Source organism: Pleuronectes platessa, chromosome 8 (assembly GCF_947347685.1).
Source record: "Pleuronectes platessa chromosome 8, fPlePla1.1, whole genome shotgun sequence".
NCBI lineage: Eukaryota > Metazoa > Chordata > Actinopteri > Pleuronectiformes > Pleuronectidae > Pleuronectes > Pleuronectes platessa.
In genome coordinates this window covers 13,495,073-13,521,259 of record NC_070633.1, presented here as the reverse complement: position 1 = coordinate 13,521,259, position 26,187 = coordinate 13,495,073, and the positions used below count along the sequence as shown (strand labels likewise).

The 26,187-nt window shown below is 42.0% G+C and overlaps 2 protein-coding genes across 2 annotated transcripts in view; one reads left to right on the top strand and one right to left on the bottom strand.

The window, feature by feature from the left end:
• flt4 (fms related receptor tyrosine kinase 4) overlaps positions 1-26,187 on the bottom strand; it is a 52,640-nt gene that overhangs the window by 24,266 nt on the left and 2,187 nt on the right. Inside the window, exons 2-5 of the mRNA XM_053428437.1 lie at positions 5,449-5,545; positions 3,444-3,718; positions 1,087-1,232; positions 796-961 (exon numbers count right to left, since the gene is read on the bottom strand). Coding sequence (XP_053284412.1) covers positions 796-961; positions 1,087-1,232; positions 3,444-3,718; positions 5,449-5,545 — 684 coding nt within the window. The remainder of the gene's footprint in view (positions 1-795; positions 962-1,086; positions 1,233-3,443; positions 3,719-5,448; positions 5,546-26,187) is intronic.
• On the top strand, positions 6,018-12,374 carry LOC128445671 (uncharacterized). Its single transcript, XM_053428438.1, has 2 exons — positions 6,018-6,559; positions 8,575-12,374. Exon 2 carries the CDS (start codon positions 9,897-9,899, stop codon positions 10,839-10,841), a length of 945 nt encoding a protein of 314 aa, XP_053284413.1. The 5' UTR covers positions 6,018-6,559; positions 8,575-9,896; the 3' UTR covers positions 10,842-12,374.

The following is a 26,187-nucleotide window of genomic DNA, read 5'->3' as shown; positions in this document are numbered from 1 at the left end:
CTATAAAAAAAAGTGGTCTGTCACAAGCTGACACTGTTTCCATTCATGTCGCACGCTGTACATCAGTGAGCGAAATTAAAGTGGAATACAGCTAAGCCTCAAGATAAGAGAGAAAAGCTAAGAGCTAACAAAGCAGAGCCCAGGTGTCTGATATTCAGGCCACCTATCTTTGCAGTCACTGGACACACGCTGGTGGAGTCCGTGCAGCCGACTGTGGTGTTCAAATGCTCATTCATTTTTCTGATGTAGCAGTTCATTTTGGTTAGCAGCAGAGGGTATGTGTGTCCTTTGGCCGTCTGAAGTGAAACGTGACTGATCTCACGCAGAGTTCACTCCCAGCGAGACGTAAAAACCTTGTCTCATCTTAATTTCCTGCAATTTAATTATGCCTCGCGTCTCTTCCTTTCCTTCCTCTTTATTTTCTTTTCTTTTCTTCTTTTCGTGTTCTCACAGCGGCTCCTCCAGACGTTCTGTGTACTTTGTATACCAGGAGACTGGCCGAATAAACTCAGAAAAAAGTGTTTTTCCTTCGTCACACGTCATTTGATCGGCAAGAGTCGGGCAAAGTAACGGGTAAAGCAGATATGAGCTTGCTAAAAGGCGACAAAATTCTCTGGGTTTTGTTAGAAACATTTTGGATGATGTAAGTAAACATGTCAACGAAATATAAAACAAGTCTAGTGGTTTTTTTGACATTTTAATGAAGAATTGTTACAAATTATATCTTATAATTCTCCATATTTGACTGAAATACAACACAGGAGACTGAACCCTGTAAATATCGTGTTTCTGTACCTGTAGGGTGGAACAGGTAGTTGGTAGATTGAAAACTTTTTCCGCCCAGAGTAGCAAGACACAGGATTCCAATGAGCATCTGCGAACTGTCGATGTTGTGTCGGGGAATGGACCAGCCCCGCTTGTTGTCCCATGTCGTCCCGCTCGTCTCTATAGGCGCTGGATACTGAAATGATACACGGACAAACATGTAAATAAAATAAATTGCATGGGTTAAAAACATGAATTAAATCTCAACTTGACAGATTCGGCTGGAGAGAAACCAAGAGGAATCTGTGGTGCTGGACAAACCGCGTAGAGAGTGACGTTCAGATCCGGCACCGTGACCAGGCACGGCACTGTGACATGCGTGATGAAGCGGGTGATCAGGATGGTCTCCAGGTCACTTGCTCGGCCTTCCACGTTGCTGCTCCGCCTGAGGAAGGGGTTCTCTGGGTCTGGATGCAGATACGGAAACAGGGAGATGTTAACCCTGACGGCAGCCGGGACAATGGCGGCTATCACAGAGTTAACTCCATGAACGGACAGACAGATATCTCACAGCTAGATAATGACACGCACGACATGGACTTTATCATGATTACCGTGTTATGCCGCCGCTCACTCTGTCCTCACACAGTAAATAGCATTAGGAGCCGTTATTACGTGTCAGCTGAGAAACAGACAGCCGAGGGGTTTAATCCTCCAAGATGTGTGCTGCTGGGAAATATCTCTCCTGTGTTTCATCCTTTAAGACCCTGATGTCTCTCCTCTTATCGTCGGAGACTCACAGCTCCTGTCACGCAGGTTCTTTTTGATAAACATCACAGACACTGTCCCCGATTTACATTGTTCATCTGTTATCATTACAAAACCTCAATATTCCCACAGCATGAGCACACTCTGTTAAAATGCTTATCTCCCAGGCAGCAACTTTTGTACGATTACAACCTGCGCACTTCTTCTAACCCTAACCCTTACCCTGCTATTGTTCCGATAAGCCCTCTATTATTCTTCACACTTTCTTTCTGCATCATTTCAAGCTGCTGTATTGGGGGCGTACAAAGGGTCTTATTGAGAGGATTATATTCCTGCCCGGCGGCGACTTCAATATGAGCAGGTAATAGAAATAATACACAACATCTCACAGTGTGCGCTTTTCACAATAAATCCCTCGAAGTATTTGACTGCAATTGCTCTCAGAACAGGAGAGAACCAACCCGGGGCAAGACGAGTCTGCAGAGTGTGTGTGTGTGTGTGTGTGCGTGTGTGTGTGTGTGTGTGTGTGTGTTTGTGTGTGTTTGTGTGTGTGTGTGTGTGTGTGTGGGTGAAAATGTGTAAGAGGAAGTGTTTATATATTTTGCCTCTGCCTGTGTGCGTGCATGCAAGCCAATATAAACTTGCGGTACATTAGTGCATTGCTCTACATTCACATGTGTGTTTGAGTGTTCAGAGCACACACACGGGGGAAAGGGTCAAGGTCTGCCCGTCTAACTGAATCCACATGCGGCCCGTCTCATCTCCCCACACACTGGGTCCTAATTTACGGCCGACAATCTCATCTGCTTCTGATCAGCCCCCTGGTTAGATCTGTGGAAACTGTTTTGGCACCTTGTCAGCAGGGATAAACAGCCGTTTCACACGAGTGGATCGGTCAGCTGGAAACATGACAATCATCAGTCTCTCTCTCCACACCTCCGTCTACCTCTCCTCGACGGCACAATCAAACCAATTGAGGAAAAGCGAATGTGATGCCCATGAAACCACGGGGTGTCGTACTATTGTGCGGGTCTTATCAGATTTGACGATATCGCAAATCACATGAAAAGCCCGATGACAAGGTGGGTTAAAAGAGAGTGAGAGATGCTGCCACGTTTCAATATTTATATATGAATATTATATCCTTTCTCTAATTAGAGAAAGTGAATGAACTGCTCATTCCTGCCTTTATCAGAGGCTTTACATCTCTAATTTCCGAAACATTGCTCTGGCCGGCTTCCAGGGTGCTGCTGAGGCAAAGTCAACAACTTGCACTTCTAATAACGCACGGGTGGCTTTGATATTGAAGACTTATTCAAACAGGAGATGTGTCTCGGTGGGAGCGCTATGGTTTTCTTGTGAGGCTCCCAAGGAAAAGACTGAATGGTCCACATAGCAAGACCAAAGAGCTGCAGACCAGCACCAGCAGCTGATTAAACACATTCTCATTAAACACAGCAGCACCATGACATGGGAATGACATAGCCGGAGAAAAAGATCCATCCATCGCCTATACTGCTTATCCTTCGAGGGTCAAGAGGGAGGCTGGAGCCAATCCCAGCTGACTATAGGCGAGAAGCGAGGAAAACCTTGGCCAGGTCCAAGAAACAGAGACACACAACCATTCACGCCCACGTTGACACCTTATTTAGAATCTGTAATTAACACCAGAGGACACTTCCCGAAGAAAACAATAGGTACATCATGGGAGAACATGGAAAACTCCACACAGGAAGAGCTGGGAATCAAACTGTTAACCTTCTTGCAGTGCTAGCGACAGAAAAATATTTTCTGAGCTTAAAACATTGTATGCACTGGACCCTGACACTTTAAAAAATAGAAACACTCCTTAAGGATATATTCAAATGACTCATCCAGCAGAAGGTGAGTGAGTCATGAGTTCGGCTCACCCCTGATGAAGACGTACACGCTGACGGCGGTGGTGCCGTCGATGATGGCCTTGACATCCTTGTAGTAGCAGCGATAGTACCCGGTGTCTTTGCCCCATGCGCCGCTCAGGACCAGCCTCTTGCAGTACTGCTGTCCAGGCTGCCCCGGGCACTCGCTGACTAACACCACCCTCTGCCCGGGGGCCCCGGGGGTCGACAGCTGGGCCTGACGGTCGGTTAGCTCCTGTCCCTCCAGGGTCTGATCAGGCCAGGCCCAGGCCAGAGTGTTCTGTCCCCTGAGGAGGATTTTTAAACATATTTTACATTAGAATCATGGTCGGGATCATAACTCGTCATCCACAGGTTTATATATTTATCATCTTTATTTAATTAAAAGATCCTAGTCATCATGTGTTTCATGTCACTAACAGCTGAGAACAAAGTTGGTGTGTGTGTGTGCTTGTTTTGTGCTGTGCCACATAAATGCAATAATGGGCAGACATGTTGACCTGGAGGCACTATGAGCGAGATTGAGTAATTGCTGCCTGAAATCCGATAGCTGTGCTTTCACCACCTGCCTCCGCCAACAACAAATGGCCACATTTTGCAGATAGTGCCAAAATGTGACGACTGGAAATATCTGCGATAATCACTGAGGACAATGGAAGAATTCTGTGGGTTCTTTTCTAGCCCTAGTGATTAGCGTCCATCTATCTAGAATCTGGAAAATTGCAGACTGGGAAGACTTAATTGACTAAAGTGGAACTGACTTCCTTTCCCTGAAGATCCTCGGTCTCGGTGAAAATTTTAGATTTATATGCAAACAATTATTTAAGACAAGCGTTGGGAGACGTCCAAAGGTATCGACAGCTTTTCCATAGACAGCTTTTTTTTTTGTGGCACAGAAACAAAATCGGTTAATGGAATGACATCTTGGCAGTGGATAGCGGAGCAGAGATTTCATAAGGATAAAGAACGGTTATTATGAGTGAATTCATATCTCACAGAGACTTGGTTATTATCAGCGCTGGCTTTGTTTTTTAGAATGAAATGTGCCAGTGTGTCTTATAGAATATGGTCATTTTTGTATTTCGGTGTGTGGTTGTTTTTAGAATGTCGAATATTGTACATATTTTAAATCCCTCCGAGTAAACCTGTTATAAAATTCATGTGACTATTTTCCATCAGAGCACAAAGACAAAATTCAGTTTTGACAGATTACACAGAGATTCTTTAATAGTATCAAGGAATCACTGGGGCAGGAAATAGTCAGATCCTTTACTGAAGTAAAAATAACAGTAACATCCTCTATAAATATACTTACAAGTAAAAGAGTTGCATTAAACATGTTACTTAAACGTATCGTATGTAACATTCAGAAAACCTCTTGATATTAATGACACCAGTGACCGTTAAGTGAACCTCTTGTGCTCGGCAGCCATTCGAGAACAGGATGAACATCGGCCAAAACAATGTTGTGATGGTCACACTAGTCCTCGGTTTGTTTGTTTGACTGGAAAAAAAACCCCGTTGACTGTTACAGTCGCTTGAGGCTTACTTTTTCAGATTGGGCTGCAACTAATGATTATTTTCATTATCAATAAGTCTGATTATTACGTTCAACGTATTTCGCTAAATGTCAAAAAATATCACAATTTTCAAAATGTGCTTGTTTTTTCTCTCGTCTTGTTATTTAAGGTGAGTAAGTGAAACCATAAAAAAAAAGTAAAATAACACCTTAGTTTATATAGCAATGCATCACATTGTATTAGATTTGGTCAGGCAAATAACCAGTGACTATATCTGTCAATTACTTTTAAAATGATCATATTTCTCTCTTAACTGGAATGGAGCATGAGTATACACTGAAATGAAATGTGAAAGTGTAATATGTAAGTATCTCATATTTGTGCTTGGTCAAATGTAATAAATCCCACACAGCCACTGCAATGTTCTGCATACTGTAAATATGGGTTTAAAGCATTCTTAATGCACACACACACACAAACACACACACATACATTACCTGCATGTAATAGTCAGCGTTTCGTAGACTGGAATCACTAAGTCGCCTCTGGAGCTGTCGAGGATGGGTGGAGTCATAGAAAAGCCAATCACCAGACCTGAGGGAGCGAACACAGCATATGCATTAGATTCATATTACACAGGTCACTCAGGACCTAGTGGTTTTGACAGAGCTGCCGGTTAGGCTGTCAAATCTCTGCAACACATCAGGAATCTGAAATGCGACACGACAGCGGCTCAGACAGCACGTTGTTCATCACATTTACAAGCTGGAAGGCAAACAGCGGGGGAAAGTGCCCGGTCCCTGGCGACCAGAACACCCAGACGGAGAAGTCGTGGCCCGCTCTCGAGGCGACGCTGCTCCGAGCTCCCGGCCTCCTCCTCTGGAATTGCCACAAAGGACATTTGCCCTTGATTCATAACTAATGCATTCACTTCACTGACTTCTTCTTGGTTAACACGGTCGGCCCAGAATGTCATTACCGTCCCAGAGTCCCCTAGGTTGCCATTATAGCCCAGTAAGACTACTCACCTACAGTCTATTGTTGTATATTCAGCTTGAACATGGTTATATAAAATGATGGCATGTTACTGTTGTAAATTCAGCTAACGGAGCTTTCTAATATGTGTATATACTATGCTGACATGCTTCCTCCTAAGTTTTGAGTTTGAGGTATTCGTCCCCCTCTGGGGAATGATCTTTGACCTATCATATGTTATCTTGCCTTCTAAGGGAGGAGCAAAGATGTGGGGGTTGACTTCAAACTTATAGTAACTAAAAACATGTCCAAATTTAGACATAGACCCTATGTGCTACGTCATTTTATCTATAGTTCTGTGGTAAACAACTCCTCTATAAAAGGGCTTGCCTGGCGGAGGCGAGCCAGATTTTCACTATCTGGCCTTTGTGAATTCTCCGGGCATACCATGGAGCCCGTCTGACCTGTGAAACTTCTGTGTAATAAATTCTGTTATGCTGCAAGTTCTGGGTCCGCGTCTCCTCTCTTCAAACACCAACTTCGACAAGACAGTGCTGCTTCAAAGATACGACAATTGGCGTCACGACAGAGACGATTTGTGTCCTGCTGCATCTTCAGACGACTTCAACCAGGGTGAGCATTTCTCACTAGGCTGTTCTGTGTCTGCTAAGGGGTCACACCGTTAAAGAACCTGTTTTTGGGGATGTGTCTTGTTGTGTTGATGTGTAGGGAGAGGCTCCGTGCTAAATTTGACTTTATTTGCGAAGTGCACGTCGCAAATAAAGGGGGGGAAAAGGTAACATTAAATAACGAATGAAATAAGGTAAAGATAGTTCTAAATAAATAATGAAATAAGGAATGAAATAAGGTAAAGGTAGGACATAGTTTAGAATAGCTTAAATTGTAAAGATGAGGTGGTAAATCTGTGCAGGATTAAGAAAAATGGTACCTCAATTTCTTAACAGTAAGTCATGGTAATTCCATTGTGTTACGATCTAAAGCTAAGGCATAAACAGGAATTGAGTTATAGAGAAAATTGGGACAACCTGGGTCCAGGTCAATTTGAATAAATAAATAAATGTAAAGTGATAAGAGAAAGAGTAATGAGAGAAAAATAAGGTAAAGGAATTGATCAATGAGCCGCTGAATTTGAATAGTGAAAGCCCTCAGTGAAGGAGCGTTAGTATGGGCCGTAAAAACCTCACCATAGGTCAGTTTTTAATAACTGGAGATGCTAAAAATAAAAATTCAATTGACTGTTCCCACTCTGACATTTGTTGACGAACAGTGTCTGATGCAGCCTCTCATTGGATTATTTACATCTCAAAAGGTAGCAAAAATTAAGATAATGGAAATAAGGAAATAGTGGCAAAAAGCATGCTCGTGGTTTGAATGAGCTCTTGAGCTGTTGGATGAGAATGAGTGTGCGTCTGTTTGCAGGGAGCTACCTCCCAGATGTGTGTGTATAACAGGAATGGCCCCATCTCAAACAGTGGTCTGTGTGTGTGTGTGTGTGTGTGTATGAAGAATGGGATCATTACAGTGTTTGAGTTGTGTGAGAAAGGAAAAAAAAAGTTTGTGAAGCGAATATGCAGTGTTTTTTGGATTTGTGTGTTTATTTTGTTGTCTCCCGGACGGGATTAAATCAATGACTGAATAAACATATGAACATGAATCTTGTAATTACACAATGAGCTCCTATTAAGGTGACTTTTGAACTAGTGGTTTAATGACACCATGAGCTGCCCTTATAAGCAGACGTAATAAAATAATGAGCCTCATTAGGAGGACTTAAATTAATATAAACACACCTTTAATTTCTGGTTTGCAGTGTTTTCTAGTGCTGGGGAGCTTGACCTCAGTGTTGAGGTGTGTGATATATGTGGACATTGCTCTGTTCTAGCTGTGTGAGAAAAATGCAGCAGGCGATGTTTTTTGTGATCTAAAGCTAATAACAAATGGTTCTATGATTGACTAAATATATATATGTTACGGTTACAAATGGGAAATCTGATAACAAATGGCGTCACTTTGACAAATAATGAGAACTACATTTATGCACTTTGCAACAGAGATCTAAATAGACTCTCAAAACAGAGGAGAGAGAGCTGTTTAAAGTGATTAGGCAACTTTAAATTCTGTTTAAGTATCAAAGGAACTTTGACTATTGCACAAGTCAGGGTTTAAATTAGGAGGTATATGATTTTTCCTCAAATTAAACATCAACCACTGAAAAGGGAACAAAAATGAAATTAAGTTTTTCTTCAGACCTCTTCTTGGCTCCCCTAAGAGAAAGCATCTGTTCAGAGAAGGGGGTGCGAGGGGAACATGAACCCTCTAAAAACTTTTCAAGGTGTGATTTCTGTAACTTAAAACCCCCCCCCCTGTGAGCTGTCTCTCCTCACTGGGAATGACACGTGCGGTGCAAAGACGGAGTATTAATCTGTTGAACTGCTTTACGAAAGAACTGTCAAGTTGTTAATACAGCTATGAATAAAAATTACACTATTGAGAACTTTAAAGATAGTAATAGAATGAAATAAACTAAATCATACATTAATGATGCATTGTATTCAATTGTAAGGGGGTTCGTATGATACTAAATCATTTGACTGTTTCTTTTCTCTGATCCATTTACGGTGGTTGAGTATTGAGGTGAGAAGAGGAGAAGGCAGCTGACCACTGAATCGCACGGACTGAGGCTTGCTGACATCTGCATGTACAGCTTCTGTCTTCAGTCTGATCAAGGCCGGTACAGTTTTATCCACAAACTCTTTAGCAAAAATCTGCATTTTTACATATTTGTATGTGTTCTCATCTATAGTTATATTGCTGATAACCATTTCAACCTGCTTTCATTTGTGAGCTATTATAGGAGATTGATAGAGCAGATTCATCTGCTTACATGCACATGAAAAACTATATGCTGTAGTCAGTTAAAACAAGATATGAGGATTGGCAACGGACTGACCAGTTAATGCATTTAATTAATTAATGAAATAGGATTATTTGTTTTAAATTCTGTTGAGAGTTGCAAATGTGAGTTGTATTGTTTGTGCATGGTTTATTCTGATCTCAACTGTGTTGGAGATTCACTATTGTGACTTTTTGATGATTTGAGATGAACATTGGGTAATTGTTTGCTGCAATTAAGAGCACGTATGGTGACAGTCAGTCACTTGTGGGAGTGCGTGATCTTTTTGTCAAACATTATAAGCAGATTTTGAGTTGTGATATTACATTGATGAGCTTTTGATTCCTTTGGAGTTGGGAAGTCAATTTCATTTGTATTTGCTGTGGTAAATAGGTGATTTTACTACGTGATTTATGAATTGATTAATCTGTTGAGTGTTTGATTGATTTTTTGATTAATCAATTCCTAAAAGGGGGGAGGAGTAATCTAAAAAGCTTTAAGTAGCTTTAAAATTTAGCAATTACTTTTTTCAATTAACAATAAGGGAACAAAAGGTAGCTGCTACTATGGGGAAGAAGGACACTAAAAGTCCAAAAGTAATTACTCCTGTTGATGTAGTACAGAAGAATAATCCTTTAGTTGAAGGCATTGCAAGAATATCGGAGAAATGGCATAAACGCTGGTCTCAAATTGACAGACCATGGCCGTTAGAGGGGACTATGAACCCAGATGTAATTAGAATAATGCGAGTACTTGTGTCAACGTACAAGGCAGAGCAAAAGAGAGGTAAGAAGGGACAGGCCCGCAAAGCAAAGAGAGAATTGGAGCTTGACATTCTCCAGTTGTTTGAAAATGAGGGACAGAATCTGATTAAAGCTGCAAACGATAAGAGAGAGGAGGACATAGAAAAAACAAGACAGACAGAAGGACATATAACACTGGAAAACCAGGTAGAAGTGTTGCAAAGACAGAGGAAAATGCTGCAGAAAAAAACGCTTCCAATTATTGTGCAAGGAAAATACTTTGCGCTCAAGAAAACAGTCTGCACCCAAGAAGATGCTTCCAGTGGTCATCCGAGGGCAGAATTTGGAGTATAAGCCTTGGCAGACTACAGATATGTCAAGCATAATTGAGAAGTTACCGATTCTTCAAGATGGAGCCCATTCTTGGATTTCGAAGTTGGAAGAAATCATGGTGGGAGAGCAACTTGCTATGGGAGATATTAAGAGACTATTGGCTAATCTCCTTGGAGTTCATGCTATGGGAGATATTCTAGAGAAAGCTGGACTTGATCAATATGTGGGAACTGCTGTGAATGATTCAGAATTGTTCTGTGCAAATAGAGGTCGAGTGTGTAGAGCGCTGAAAGAGACCTTTCCGACAAATTTACATCCTGACAACATTCTTATTGAACCACTGGGACAGGAAGAAAACCCGAGAGCCTATGTGTCAAGAGCTCATCAAGTTTGGAGAAATGTTACAGGAAATGACCCTGATTTGAATCAAATGGAGCAGTCAATTTTGAGATCCAAAATACAGAAGGGGTTGCCCCTAACAGTGGGGAGCAAACTTGCAGAGGTTGTTGGTCTGGGAAGCATGGAAAAAGGTGTTTATACAGATCATATAGCCCATCAAGTGGTGCGCTACAGGACAAAGGAGCATGATCAGAGACAACAAGACCAAGAGGTTGTTAGAAAACTCCATCAAATACAACTGGTGGATAATAAGAAAATTAAGAAGCAAGCTCTGGTTATACAGAATCAGGCTCCACTAGATCAATCATTACTACAATCACAGCTGAACCAGGTTCAGCTCCAATCGTTCCAGCCATCATCGGTGGTTCCAGTCATCTCCTACCAAGAGACAGCATTTGATCAAGCGCAGAACTGGAGAGGAAGGTTCGATCCAAATTTTGAACAGCATTCAGAAGAATGTTATAATTGTGGACAGTTTGCCTGTGAATGCAACAGCTGGATAGAATATGAAGGAGGAGAATATTGAAGAAACATCAGTGAAAGAAAGAAAGGAGGACGACATGATTTGTGATTCTTTCAAGATTTCTAAGTTGTCAACGTTGCAGTACAACAGTGTGCTTCGTCTGTTCCAAATACTTAAATTCCGTTAGTAAGTTCTGAATGATAGTAAATTATTCTCTGTTGTTGACCTAACAGAGAAAGGTACCCTGACTGGCAGTTCAGGAGAAAGGGGGGCTACTTCGATTATTGCTTAGTTATTTCAAAGCTTCTCATTACATTAGTGAGGTGTTTCCAGGGGGGAAATGAAAAATGTGACTTATAATTTCTCACTTACTTAAAGTGTGTTAATCAGATTGATGTTTTTTTAATTTGTATCTGTTTTGTATACAAAGATACTGGTTTTCTTTTCTTCTCTTTCATTCTAGAACATATTGGGGGAAGATCACTATGAGAGTGGTGAATGTTCAGGGAAACCGATGTGTTGAATGGATTCAGACACTTCAAACATGAACCATACCAATGGACTGAAGGACTCTGAACAACGATACAATATCCAGATTCAACATGTCATCAATACTACAACTGGGAGTCAATGCTGCTGAGAGACTGCAGTGTTCTATCTTTGGGTTTTCTCTTATATTTTGAAGGTGCAATATTAAAAGTGAATTATATTCTCTGTGTGTTAATTACTTGGAAAATGATGTTTTCTGTTATTGAGCAAATATACTGGGACCTCAGATGTTTTCTTTTCCGTGATCTTTAAGGATAGTGGTGCTAGGCAGGGAAAGGTCCATTGGAAGCTCCAATGGGAAGACCAGGCTGACTTTGGACATTGTTTTGTTTTTATTTGCTGAGAGTTCCGTATGTATTTGCTTAAAGTAATTTCCTTACATAATTTGCTAGAATTCCTAATTTCAGTGGTGTAGGAGTACTATGTATAGTTGCCTTGGCAGAGGAGCTGTGAGAGAATTTTCCTGTCTAAATTGTTTGATGGATATTTCAGGAAAGATGTCTGCCTGACAGGTTTTTCACTCTCGCTCCTACACACAGTTGCTGTATTATTGAAGTTATACACCTGTATGGTTACGAGACTTTGTTAAGCCTCGTAGGGGGGAAATATGTTGTATATTCAGCTTGAACATGGTTATATAAAATGATGGCATGTTACTGTTGTAAATTCAGCTAACGGAGCTTTCTAATATGTGTATATACTATGCTGACATGCTTCCTCCTAAGTTTTGAGTTTGAGGTATTCGTCCCCCTCTGGGGAATGATCTTTGACCTATCATATGTTATCTTGCCTTCTAAGGGAGGAGCAAAGATGTGGGGGTTGACTTCAAACTTATAGTAACTAAAAACATGTCCAAATTTAGACATAGACCCTATGTGCTACGTCATTTTATCTATAGTTCTGTGGTAAACAACTCCTCTATAAAAGGGCTTGCCTGGCGGAGGCGAGCCAGATTTTCACTATCTGGCCTTTGTGAATTCTCCGGGCATACCATGGAGCCCGTCTGACCTGTGAAACTTCTGTGTAATAAATTCTGTTATGCTGCAAGTTCTGGGTCCGCGTCTCCTCTCTTCAAACACCAACTTCGACAAGACAGTGCTGCTTCAAAGATACGACACTATCATATATAAAGGTGACCTACACCCCACCTGGATATCATTAGAGATGAAAACACACCGTGCACAGACTGGGGGGGATTCGGGTGCAGCGGCTTGCTTTATGAGAACAAATCATTACCATTTACCATCAGCATCACAGACTCAGTGTAGTGTGTGTCCTGAAAGTGACAGTGATGTGTGTGCAGTATTTAATGCACTGTACGTTTCCAGAATGATTATTATCATGATTATACAGAACAGCCGCGTTAGCATCTGAAAGCCTACATTCAATATTTGACATTCTTCTAATGGATATTCTCTCCTGTGCAGAAAGAGAAAAGCAGTGCTTGGGGTCAGTCGGCATGTGCAACAGAGGATATTGTTTTTTACATCATTGACTCACACGTCTTCAGGCATGTGTGATACAGGCGAGGCAGCAGCAAGCAGCAGGAGCCAGTTCACTATGACCTGGTGCCAATCAAAACCCAGCGTTCTGGACAGCTGCAATTCTTGTAAACAAAGCTCGCTCCTCCGACACATCCTGCAGCTCAGGGAGCACAATAGAGCAACGCTCTTCTCATGTAAATATTTCCATAATCATGTTTACAGAAAAGGCTGGTCCCAATGGAAGGAGATTCATCGGCCTGGGGCTTCCTCCAATACTGCAAATAGACAGAAACTCAATGTTCAAGAACGTTGTCTTGAATAAAGTGAAGAGACAATATGCAGAGTAGGATTATCACAAACCTTTACCCTGCAGGTCAGATCAAAGAGCTTCGATTTGTCCTTCAACCTGTTTTGCTTAAGTTCTAAATGATCTACAATGATATTAAACAAGACCGACTGTTCTTGTTTGTATGACAATACTCAGGTCACTTGTCTGCTGCATGTCCTTCTTCTACATTGCTCCTGGTTTTGAATGAAATCCTATGTGTTTACTTTTGATTTATATTAAACGATTTCAATAAAACTGTACTATTAATGAGGACCTGCCTCTCGCCCATTGTCAACTGGGATTGGCTCCAGCTTCCTTCCTGTGACCCTTTGCAGGACAAGCAGGATAGATAATGGATGGATGGGGAAAGCTTAATTTATCAAAATTAAGCTTTCACCTTTGATTAAGTCTTTACTATTAAATGTCCCTTGTCGTCCCTTCTCTACTGGTTCAGAAAATCCCACACACAATCCTAACATCTGGCTTTTGTCTGCAATGGGAACGGATACAGTTTGTAATTATCACCTCCAGCTCCGATCGGCAGTGATGGAAACTCGACATCCGGGAGAACGTGCTAATTTCTTCTTCTTCTTTATTTTAGGAGTCTAGATGTGATTTACGTCATGACATTATGAAACAGATTAAACCAGGTGTTGGCGCCATGATTGTCTGTGTGTTAATTGCTTTATATGTCTTGGGAACGAAATGCCAAAGGTCTTTTCTCCCTTTATATCATGCAAGATGCAAAGGGAGAGAGCTTCTACCCCGTTTGTGATGTGGAACATGACTCTTTCCTGGGGTGGAAAACGCAGAAAGGCTAACCTCTCTGGCAATGGGGAAAAAATCTATCACCTTTTTTAGCGGGTTTACCCGGGCAGGTATATGTTAGATTAATTTGACATTTAGAGATATATGCTAATTTGCTCTCTTGCCGAGATGTAGCTGAGAAGATTCATCCCACTGTGATTTCTAAATTCAAAGTTACAACCAGAAGGCGGTTATCTAGCTAAGCATACAGATTAGAATCAAGGAGAAACTGCCTCATCCCCCAACTCTAAACTCATACACACTTTATATCTTATTTGTTTTGTTCATATGAAACTGAAGCATTGTGTTGTGTGCTGAATGAGTCATATTTTGTAGTTTGGAGCATTGTTGACTTTCTGGAGACACTGCAACATGATTCCACACTTTACTGTTTGTGTGAGGATTAAACAAGAGCGATAACATTTGTAGAGAGTTAAGATATGAGGATAAGTGGATATGAGGATTTTCCCAGTTTAAAACCTTTCAACAGGATGTTGTGATATCCCAATCACAACAATTAACGCAAATTCAACCAGTCCATGTGAATTCTGTACGACCTTTTTCCTGTGACAGAACGTTGTCCAACCACCACAACCTTTCCTCAAATTTGTTCAATCATCGTAGTTTCCCACATGTTTCACAAATTGAAAGACAAGTATGTCCTAAAACTAACTTACTCGTTCCTGGTTAAAAAGATTAACACGTGTTACATGTCTCACATCTAACAACAAAAATGACAGAAAAGGAGTTGCATTGCAAAACAGTGCAGGTCCTGAAGCCTTGTTAATCTCTGCTGGGAATCACAGTTGAGACAACAAAAGCATCAAGCACCATCTGTTTCTATCTGTGTGCGGAGATTAGAAGAGATGCAACAACTATTATTTAAAACCACATACAACCTACAATATAAGAATTGAGTGGAAGTGCAACAGCTAATGTTGCCGTGCTGATACAAAACAAACATATTGAGGAGTTGTGGCGGTGGGAAGTGGTGGCAGTCAATGACTCGTTCCCAGCTTGGCTCACAGCAGGTTATTCCTTCCCTAAACCTTCACAATTCTATAACTCGTAGCCCCAGAGGAGAAGCAAAGTTCCCCCGACATATTGTCTCGGCTCAGATGTGAACCTGCCTCCAGCTTCAGTCCCATCACCTCCCTGCTGCAACACAACACATCCACTCCTCCTCACACCTGAAATGCTGTGAAGACAAACCCAGGCTGTCCAACCGACCCACCCACCCCAAGAGATGTCTTTTGTGTCCGGACAGCTCACATGTTTTTTTTTCGGACGTTTTCCTTCACACAGACGGAGAGCATGGGCGTTCATGTCCTTGCATCCTGTTGAATCTTTAAGTAGAAGTAGAAGCTGCTTTCACTGAGCTACGGACATTTTCTTGACATTTTCCAGAGGAGCTGTATGTGAGAATGTAAACGTCAAAGTCAGTTGGTCAAATTCCTCGAACCTTTCATGCGAGCAATAGGAAGTAGAGTAAAATATCTGGAGGGAAATTGAGCCCATGTGAGAATACAGGTTGAAAATGTGTTGATGACGTTTCTAACACGTAACAGATGCCAAACTGTAAAATAAACCAAAACATACAAATATCTCATACAGGTTAAAGATGAAGATGTCGATTTGGAAAAACAACAGAACTCGAGAGCTTTTGGTCTTAAGGGCCAACACCAGTGTCGATATGCAGCACTCTACCCAGAAGCCACCTCTCAAAGATCAGACAACCTTGCGTGTGATGGTTTTGTAATGAATTGAAAAATTTGGTAATCCTGTAGATCAGAAAAAAACACATATTATAAAGGCAATGTCAAATAACCTGTTTTTTGAAATTGAGAATTTTATAGTTTGGCATCCTCCAGTAACACCATAACAACACCATAACAGATCCTGTATAACTTTCTATATTTGTCTACAAACAAATAATTTTAACTATTTAAAAGACACTGTAATTTAAACATATAATCCAAGGACACGTGGTTTTATATTATAAGCAGTGTCTTTCGAGAGCTAACAGGGGGAATCATTGGGAAATGTACCAGACTGAGAGTGATGAGCTCTGTGCTAAATCCTGACTGCAGCTAAGTCACAATGATGGATGCTTCCCTCTGAATCTGTCGAGGTATTGCACCCTGACAGACAGAAAGCAAATTATAAACTGTTATTTATTTTTTTATTCACGACTGACAGGCAAACCCCTGAGGGAACAGACTTCGACATGTTTGTATTTGGGAGGCAAACCTGCAAGAGAAGCCTTTCACCGTGAAGAGAAGACAACAGGCTTTTTGAAATGCAATCAATCCGACACAGGATAGGATCGTCTGATGTGTCTATCACAGTCCAGCGCGAGTGTCAAACACGAAAGGGGAAAGAAGTCCCCACACTAGCACAAAGTCACACTGAGGAAAACATTTCATAGATCATTCAAACTGATACAGTTGGTGACAAATACCCTGGGGTACTCCGAGCTCAGCACTCCCGACACGGTCTACTTGCAGGGTGAGTTTGGGGCTAATGTGCGGCACATGACTTGTCAAGACTTTGGGGTCTCTTATACATCATCTGTCATCCTAAGTAGCGTGCCCGTAACTGCCGAGGGAGGTGCCACAAAGTCATAACTTAATGTGCGCGGGGCTACACATGGCCGGGGGCCAAAACAGCTGCCGATGTATCTGCTGTTTGGACACTAGATTGATGAGAGGTGGGAAGAGGGCACCTCGCATGCTGTCAGAGACTCTCCCCCTTGATGCTGCAAGTTCTCTCCCCATGTTTCATACTGATGAAAATGCCCGGTGCCAAATGTCAATATCATCCATATGGATGTGCAACATGATTTGTTCGCTTCCGAGACACCAGATACGCAGGCATGTCAGCCTGTCAGCCACATACATGGTTTGAGAAACTGTAATCCCATTAGTAACTGTTTGCTTTCTGTCGAATATAATTAGAAGCACACGCCGCTGCGATGAGAAGCGAATGCCAAAGAAAAGCAAACACATCAATTCATGCAAGTTTGTGGCTGATAACGTATCTTGTCATGATAATAAACACATTTTTCTGGCGTGACCTTTCCTGCCTCGCTTCATGACAGATTGCTATGAACATTATCAGTCTGCTGGCTCATTTGTCTCATTGCTCATTTGATAGTGAAGTAAGTAAAATCGTTGACAGTCTCCATGTATGTTGGAAACGTAGTTTCTGCACAGCAGTCAGAGCCGGAGGCCAGTCAGCACCAGTAGCGAGTAGGTGGCCAGTGAGAAAGCAGAGCTGCTCTCTGCACACAGCGCGACAACAACATGGTCCAGTTCTGTTTTTCTTTAGTTTACTTTATTGATGGTCAGGCTTAAGCTCCTTTACACCAGTTTATATCATTAGTACTGGTAGATTTCCAATGGAGGCTCATGCGTAATGAATTTTTCCAGTTTTACATACAGTCACTGCTTTAGATTCATAAGCAAGAACTGGAAAATCTATCCAATCAATAGTAAACTCTTGAGACACCCTTGAGTTATTTAATTATTCACAGCAAACAGCTTGTCTGGATTCATTTCTGTTAGTGGCAGTGTTACCACTCCTTGGTAAAAGGGGAGATTGACAGGAAAAGTGCACACTGCATTATCTCCTCATTAACAATGTAACTGTGACAAAACTAAACAAATGTTGATTGGATGTTAATGTATTCTACATTTGCAGACTCTGCTCATTAGAGGCTGGTTATTGATTTTCAAACTTAGCAGGGATCGCTGGAGGTCAGTGGCGGTCGTGGTGGTCAGAAAAATACATATAAAAGCTCAAAACACAGCGGCAGCATACGCAAAGTGGCAGGGAGAAATGTAAAGTATACAGCTGTTTTCAGAACTGTGGGAAATGTCTGGAAAAGTGGCTCATGAGCTTTCCCAGAGCTTGCCTTTTACAAATGAAGAGTGTAGCTAGAGATTTTCCTGCTCATTCTGATGAGGGGTGGCTGTTGGGTAACACACGCAGGAGGGCAGGACATGGCAGCAGAAATTCTGCTGTGGAAACCCCGTGTTTTTCTTTACAGCATATCGACATCCAGAGATATTTGTTTTCCTCCAGTCTCGTGTCCGAGGCATCAACATGCCCCCTCGATCGCTGTGTACTCTCAGATGGCCTCACTCAGAAAGTTTCCAAGGGGACTGTCAGGAAGAAGTTCCGGAAAATGTCGAGAGCAACTGATTGGGACATTTGCCGTCTCACCCACAGGCTAAATCACTCCCATGGACCATTATTGAAATATTTTATTTTCTGCAGCCATAGCAACATCTGACAAATCAACATCTCAAAAACTCAAATGGTTCGGCTCATTGACAACCATCTTACATATGTGAACACAGGGCAGCGAGCCAAAAACATATTTGAGCTGGGTTCCCTTCTTTTCCTCGTGCATTCCAGCTGGTGGCGCAGAGATAAGCAGCAGCGTTTGGATGATTAGCCTCTACCAACGGAAAAAAGCAACATCCAATTTTAACCCACGAGATAAAAGAAAATTCTTAATAGTTGATCAACTCCTGCTTTTATCGTACGATTACACCAGGCCTGTTCTCATGTGTAAAATCCTACAGAGACATAAATACCTCATTAACAGCCTCTGACTATGATGAATTATTAATCCTGTTGCCAATTTTCTATGTTTCAAGCACTTGAAATGACTTTATAAACTTTGCGATCTGGCTCATTACGTTCATAATATCTGACGCTCTGATCATTGGGGATTTTGCAAAACTAATTAAACTCTGACTGGGACAATTACTGAAGATTCAACTCTTCATACGAAGCTATTTGGTTTGGTTTTAACTGAGAGCAACAGCTCACTGAATGTGTCCTTTTAAAAAAATATATGTGATTGCTCTTGAGAAATGTTTTTCCTCTGTTGTTGTGAAAACCCATTCTCACTGTGGAATCCGCGTGTGCGTTTGTGTGCGTGTGTGTGTGTGTGTGTGTGTGTGTGTGTGTGTGTGTGTGTGTGTGTGTGTGTGTACGGTGCAACAGGTCGAGCTGGATGTGCCGAGCAAACGTGACGGTTCAAGAGGCCTAAAACAACATTTCAGCCTGATATTCGTTTTAAACCGGCAATAAAAGAGAGGAAATGATAAATGCTTTGGGTAAACTTTAATTCAGATAAGTAGGAGGCAGTGAAACACTTTGGTTTATGTTGTTGGCAGACGTGCTAACCATGTGATGATATAGAAATGACTACATCTGACACAGCTGGGCCTTTCTGTCTTTTCAGTGCTGCAAGTGTCCACTCCAAATACCTGATGGACACAAAGGAAAGATGTGCCACTGCCTACCTGTCAGTGGTAAATGTGTTAACAGCATCCCAGAGGAACATCTTCAGTTTTACGTAGGTTTGAAGGGCCAGAATACTAAGAGGTGCAGAGGACTGCTGCTGCTGCTGGTTCCGCTCAGAGTTCTGCAACAGTTTATGAGATATGCTGGAAATGTGATATAGATAACAGTGAAATATGTAATCCCCTAGCTCCTGCAAAACATATGCAGATGCACGGTAAAGCTGACATAAATGGAGAAAACCACGCGCACACGGACGCTTACGATGTAACTGTAACGTTCAACTGCTCAACTCCAGCCAGAGACCTATTCTGCACATCATCAGTGTCTCATACTGTTGTACCCATGCAACAAAAAAAACTAACCTACAACAAATTCATAAAAAGGAAAACTGCAAAGCTGTATTGTGGCCCGCTGGCAGTAGAAATACATCAATCAAAAAGCTTTGCATCTCAAATCACTTGTTTTCAAGTCTGCTGCCCCTACTGATGGCTGAATGTGTTTGTGAACAGGCACTGTGTAGTTTGAAAACAGCAATCTAGTGTAGCCATTTATCTTTCTCATGCTGTAAATGGGAAATAATGGAAAAGTAGCTTTACAGAGTTACAGAGCCAATGATAGTTTCTTTTTCAGTGCATTATGTGCTGGTGTTTTTACGGGTTATGGCCAAACGAGAAGTAGAATTGCTCAAGTACGTGAGGACGTGCTTATGCTGAGTTCTCTGAGTTCTCCTCAGGGCTCATATCGGTGGCTATGTCGCAGTTAGGGAGAACTGAAGCTGGACTTCCGAGCCAGTGGAGGACACCTGGAGACTAAAGATAAATCACACACACACACACACATTGGGGAGAGGCCTAGGTTCCATACGGCAGCCTAAGCCAATTAAAAATGCAAAGCTTCCGTGACAAGTCGACAGATACAAGGCAGGAAAGAGTGGAGAGCATCAAAGGTACAGATGAAGACGAGCGCGTCTCTCTCCACGGCTGTGACACGGGGCTGCATTGACGCCCGTGTGAAAGGCAGCGCAATGTTTTTCATTGGGAGCCAATTTCCTGTTTTCTTTATCACGTTCACGCTTCTCCCAGTTCCCCTTTTCATGGACAGTGAAGGAGATGTTGCCGTTAGTGTTTCCCCGCTCCCTCTGTAGTTTTGTCTCTGATCAGTCATGTGACAGGAACAGGAAAAGAGGAACCTTGTGTTAACAAGTCACGCTTTTTCCAGAAGCCTCGGTTTCTGCAGAAAGGATGCGACATGGGAGTCGTTTAAAAAATTGGGAATTATAATTAGGCACTTGTGCGGTTGCCACGTGGTTATACACTGGATACATGAGTGAAATGCCTGGCAGGCCATTCCAATGTCCTCATATACAGGTGTGACTTCCCTTCTTGTGACACTCAAAGGTTTAAACAGTCCTGAATGAGACAACAAATGTAACAACTGGAAGTGAACTACATTTATTACAGAGTCAAGGAGCGCTGCGTGGGCGACAATAGAGCTCCGCAGTTATTTCAGTGACACAGTATGTGGCAAAGGGCCAAGGCTGAGACATCTGAAATAGAAACACCCCCCCGTGTGTCCGGCGAGGCACTGGAGGCCAGGCAGGCCACGGAGCAGACCTGCTCTCTGGATGTGGAGTCGGTCGGGCCCCCAGGCTATAACATACTCCCTCTCTCTCTATCTGAGAGAAATTAAGTCCACTTCCTCTGTCATCTGGACACAAGGCCAGGCCACAGTCAGGCGACGGACTGACTGGCAACCTGGCTTTGATTTCATTGTTACCAGTGCGGAGGATGACATCCCTGTCCTCTGCGCTGGTGGAGGAGTTAGGCCTTTCCAACATCCTGCCAGAGGAGGGGTGCGGAATTAAGGCCGCGACAACAAGCCATCTGGGCCAACTTCCTGTGTCCCTGACTAAATCTTCCTGTACCTGCCTCACAGGCACACCGGACAGCTCAAACTCTTCCTCTCTGCTGAACCTTTTTTTTGCATGTCATCATTCCTATCATTGAGAAATGGTTTCCCATGCTGAGAAAGACAGAACGCATATTCTGGTAAATGCTTTGTCCTTGCTCCTGGCCCTGGCTTCTGGCAATGACATTTCTGTTGCTTAAATAACTATTATCTTTTTGAGTACAAGCAAGTGCCACAGATTAATGTGATCCAGGCCGAGTGTGGTGACCTGCACGCACCTGAAACCCATGCTGTGACTGTTCAGAGGCCAAGCTTTAAGGAGACCGGTTACTGCACTTGTTACCTAATTCCTGGACCTTTGGGTAGTAAACAAGTCTCTGTTGCGATGTCAGATGTAACCGGCGAGCTAAATCAATGCAGCAGCTGAAAACAAGGTCAGGGCATGGAGTGCCGGGTCAACAAGTATGGTGCCGAATACCTAAAGGAGGGAAGCTGACAATTTCCTCAGGCTTGGCCAATGGTCTCTTTCCCATGAACCTCAAGCGACCTCCGATGGCAAGGAAAGAGGTGTGAGCGACCAGACACATGCTACGCAGATTCCCAACACACAGCTCCCTGACTCTGAGCAGCGTGTTCGAACATACAGCGACGGTGGCTGTTGTTAATCCGATGAGCGCTCTCAATGAAGCTTGTTTCTAAGCAACGCAGCGTATTTGGTGTGTTGCAATATCCCCGTAACAGCCGACCTGTCCCAGGATCCAGTTTCTGCCTTCAGAACATGTGTGATCAACTATTAAAGGCAATAGAAGGCAGAATGCAATTTCCTCCAGTGTTTGACAACACTACTTACAATTAATGTCTTTTCAATGGCTGTTACAGTGTTAATAGTCGCAAGTTATCTTTGACTGTGAATGCAAACCCTCATAATTCTGGATTCTCTAAATTCTTAATATATCCATCACCTAAACATACGACTGAGTATTAGGGCCAATTAAAGGGAAAGGACACTAGATTTCAAGAATAATGACATAATGTTATAAGGATAAAGTCATAACATTACTAAAGTTATAATTTTACAAGATTAAAGCTGAAATATAACAAGAACAAAGTCATAATTCTGAAAGAAAAAAAGTTATTACATTGATAAAGTCATGATTCCACAATAATGAAGTTGTAATTTTATGATACAAAGCCTCGTGAATATCAAAGGGTCAGCCTATGGCCTGAGATTAAATGAATGCTATTGTTATTTTATTGTTAAGTTATTCGTCAGTAATAACAAAATACTTAAAATATTTGTTTGTGGTTGAAACTTAAGCCTATTCTTTGTTGTGTGTGTGTGTTTGCTATTCATAACGGTTTCGTAGAGTGTGTCTGCAGAGGGAATGAAGGTCCAGCGAGCACATGGTTTCCTTGGTGTTATGTCAAAATATTTGGACTTATCTGTATTAAATATTATTCATCTGACGTCTTTTTCTTGAGATATTATTTTTTCTCTAATTAAATTACAACTTCATTCTTAATAATATTATGACTTTCCTCTCAATTACAACCCAATTCTCGTAATATTACCAAATGATTCTCAAAATCTCATACCTATTCAATATGGCTCGAATACGCTGTTGTACAAACAAATTCGAAATGGTGGCACGTGGCCAAATTTAAGCTAAACTGATAAATGTGCAAAGTTCATTGTCAGTCACAACCAAAAGCAATATAGAATCTATTTCATCTTCCTGCTAAAAGCACTCATGTGTTTAATGGTTCTCACTCGTACAACATCATGTGTGGGCTAATATACTCAGAGTCATAGTTCATCACTCTGTGGGCAAAGCATTACTGAAATTAATTCCTCTGCGCTCTCTGCTTACTGCAATATGAAACTCATAACCTGACAGAAAGGAGTGAGAAAGAGGGGGAAAAATAACAGAATCAATAGGTCTGACCTCCTCTGCATGGTAATTTTTCCAAGTGTGAAAGAGTGGCTGAAGGATGCAAAGAAAAGGTCGGAGATAAAAGGGAGCCTGCTGCGTCCAACCTTTCATTTCATTTCTCAGGACGCTGAAAATTACCATGACGGGATGATTCTGAATGAGCACCTACAAAAAATAACCTTCTCTCTGTAGCTCATTCCCTGACGTACTTTGCTGTCAGAAATGATGGTGGTGGAGGTTTTATCCGATCATTTCCATAGCTTCTCGAAACTACCAATCACTACTTCCACAGAATGATTGGGCCGCTGTGAGGAGGTGAGCAAGGAGTCCTGGTTTGAGCTCAGTTTTTTCATTCTTTGCACTAATATTTCAACCCTATAAATACCTCCCACGAGGAACGGTCATAAAATAGGTCCTAATCCCGTCATCTATGTAATATCTCATCTCTGCCTTCTCTTAAATGACTAAAACAACACACTTCAGCCGTCTTATGACTGATCAACTTGTTCAAACCTTTTTCTATTCTGGCAAAACCAGCCCCAAGAGTCCTCAGCCATACCAGCATCTTTCTGACAGCTCACTTAGTCCGATTTTCCTTATAACATATGTGCATTTTAAGATGTTTGGGGGCAAACTTGCACAACGACATCAACCAAATGGTACAAGCAGATGTACAGTAATGGAAAAATAGTCAAGTGAATAGCTGCAATGAATAATCCACACTATGATCTGGACATACAGAGGAGGCAGAGCGGAACGTGGCACTGCAATGTGCATGCAGCAGGTATTCAGTCAGTGTTCCATTTAACACAGGGTCAGAATGTCAATGTTGAAATGTACTGCAGCACTCTGAGGCATGTGAGGGAAGACAAACGCAGCTAACGACCCAAACTGTGGCGGGTTTAGTTTTCCCTCAGGACACGTCTGCTCACTGTACATTGAAAAGGTGCAAGGTTTTTGGCCGCATCAACACAGTCATCTACCGTGCGGCAGCTATCGGTCACATAAAGCCTGCTACCACAACTCTCTAGTTACCTGTATCATGCTTCACTGGATTCAGCTGCCTTTCCAGATTGTTGATGTAGTGAAAGAACCACTGTGTCCAGGAAAACTTTTGTAGTAGCATTAAGATTATTCACCCAACTCACCCACACACAACCAATAACACCAGTGATCACATGAGAAAGTTGTCTGTCTTGGCTTTGTACGATATCTTTGTGGCACCAGGCATTATTCCACAACTTTTATGACAGACAGCTTTGAAAAATACTGATTTTTTTGAATGGCAATACATCCAGCAGTTATTGATATTTTCGGTTTTGACCCACATCACGGACCAACCAACTGACTGTGCCATCCAAAGAGCCATGCTGCAAGTGCGGCTAAAAACTGGCCACAGAAAACATTAAGGGGTCAGAAATCCAGCTACAGCATTACCACAGATGGTTTTCATCAACTTACTAACACCAGCTTAAACATATTTGGCTTCTGCCGCAGATTGCTGGTGTTGAAAGAGCTTATCTCTCAGCTCTAGCCATATTTGGGGTGTCGGGTCTTTAGCATGATGAGAAAGTGAGTGACCAGACATCCGAATGCCCAAAGGGCCTTACTGCTCCATGCCAGTGATGAGTGAGGCACCGGACTCCCTATTTATTTGGACTTGACTGCAGAGAGCTTCCCACACGGAGCAGCGGCAGCAGCATTCCTCTCTCATCCGAGCTGCTCTCCAGCTGATAGAACAAGATACTCAAGGACAGACACCGAGGGTCTGCTCCTCAGAGTCCTGAGGTTGAATCCCGAGATCAGTGCTGAGAATAGGGGGCTATTGTTGGCTAAAACAACTCAACCACTATAAGTGGACGACAAGAATAATACCCAAAGTCAAGAGTCAGATTTCTGGGATGATCTGATCAAGCAGAGGTATGCGTACAGAAAACACTCTGCTAAAAGCAATATCAACAATATGTACCCGAGACCCAGGGTAAGCCAAAGATCATTTGGCTCTGGAGCTCTGCTTTAAACCCCCAGAAAAAGAAAAGATTTGCAGCTTTCATATGTGGCCTCTTTGACCGGGAATGTTAACAGCTAATTATCATGCAACAAAAACAGGAGGAGGTGAATCAATCAGGGATTCACAACTCATTTAAGTAGTATCCTTAACCAGAGGAGCTGCGCCAACGTGTCTCTTTAAAATGAGGCAGAAGGTCTGTAGCTGTGTAATAAATGTTTTCAAACCAGCCTAATTCGAACCAGAGACAGAGCGTGACAGGAGGATGGTAGGAAATGGCTCGGGGTGAAATCTCAAAACTCCAAAAAAAATGCAACTGCTGTGTTTACCCCCCCTCTACCAGGGACAGTGACTCCTGGGCAGGTCCACAGACCGCTCTCCTTCAACCCTGCCCGCTGATCATAACGATGGGAAACCAGGGCTCTCAGCATGATCTCATTGAAATGTGGAACTCCTCAAGCTGAAAATATATCAGGGATTTAAAGATATTTTTTGAGGGATAAAGTATTTAATATTCAAGCACAAGACTTTTAAAATTTAGATAACTAATAAGTTGTTCTGAGCCCCAGTGACTGAATGCAGTACACTTCCTTCGTTTGTTTTAATTGAATTTCTCACATCACATTTCACTTATATGTGACATGGGAATCTTTTACTTCTTATCATTTAAAATGTCTGCTTATATTTCCTATTATTTCTATTTCGATAAAGATTTAATTGATAAATAAAAAGCAAACAAATAACTTATTCAACAAGAGACTTTTAAAGTCAGACGGCAACAAAGGGTAAGTCGTTTATAGCTTTTCTACATTTGAGTTGGGTCAGTGTTGGATTTAACACAAAGACACACACACGCACATACACACACACACATGCACACAGGTTGGACATGGTCTCTTTCTCTCCCCTATGTAGCACTCAGTCTCACGAGTACCCACTGTGAGGGTGTAATTGAAAAACTTGAGTATCTGATTTAAAAGTATTGTTTTTTTCTGCCTCCAGGACATTGTGCCTCTACTTAAATGTTGAAAATAAGTCTTTTCACGTATCAACCATGCGCAGCCTTATA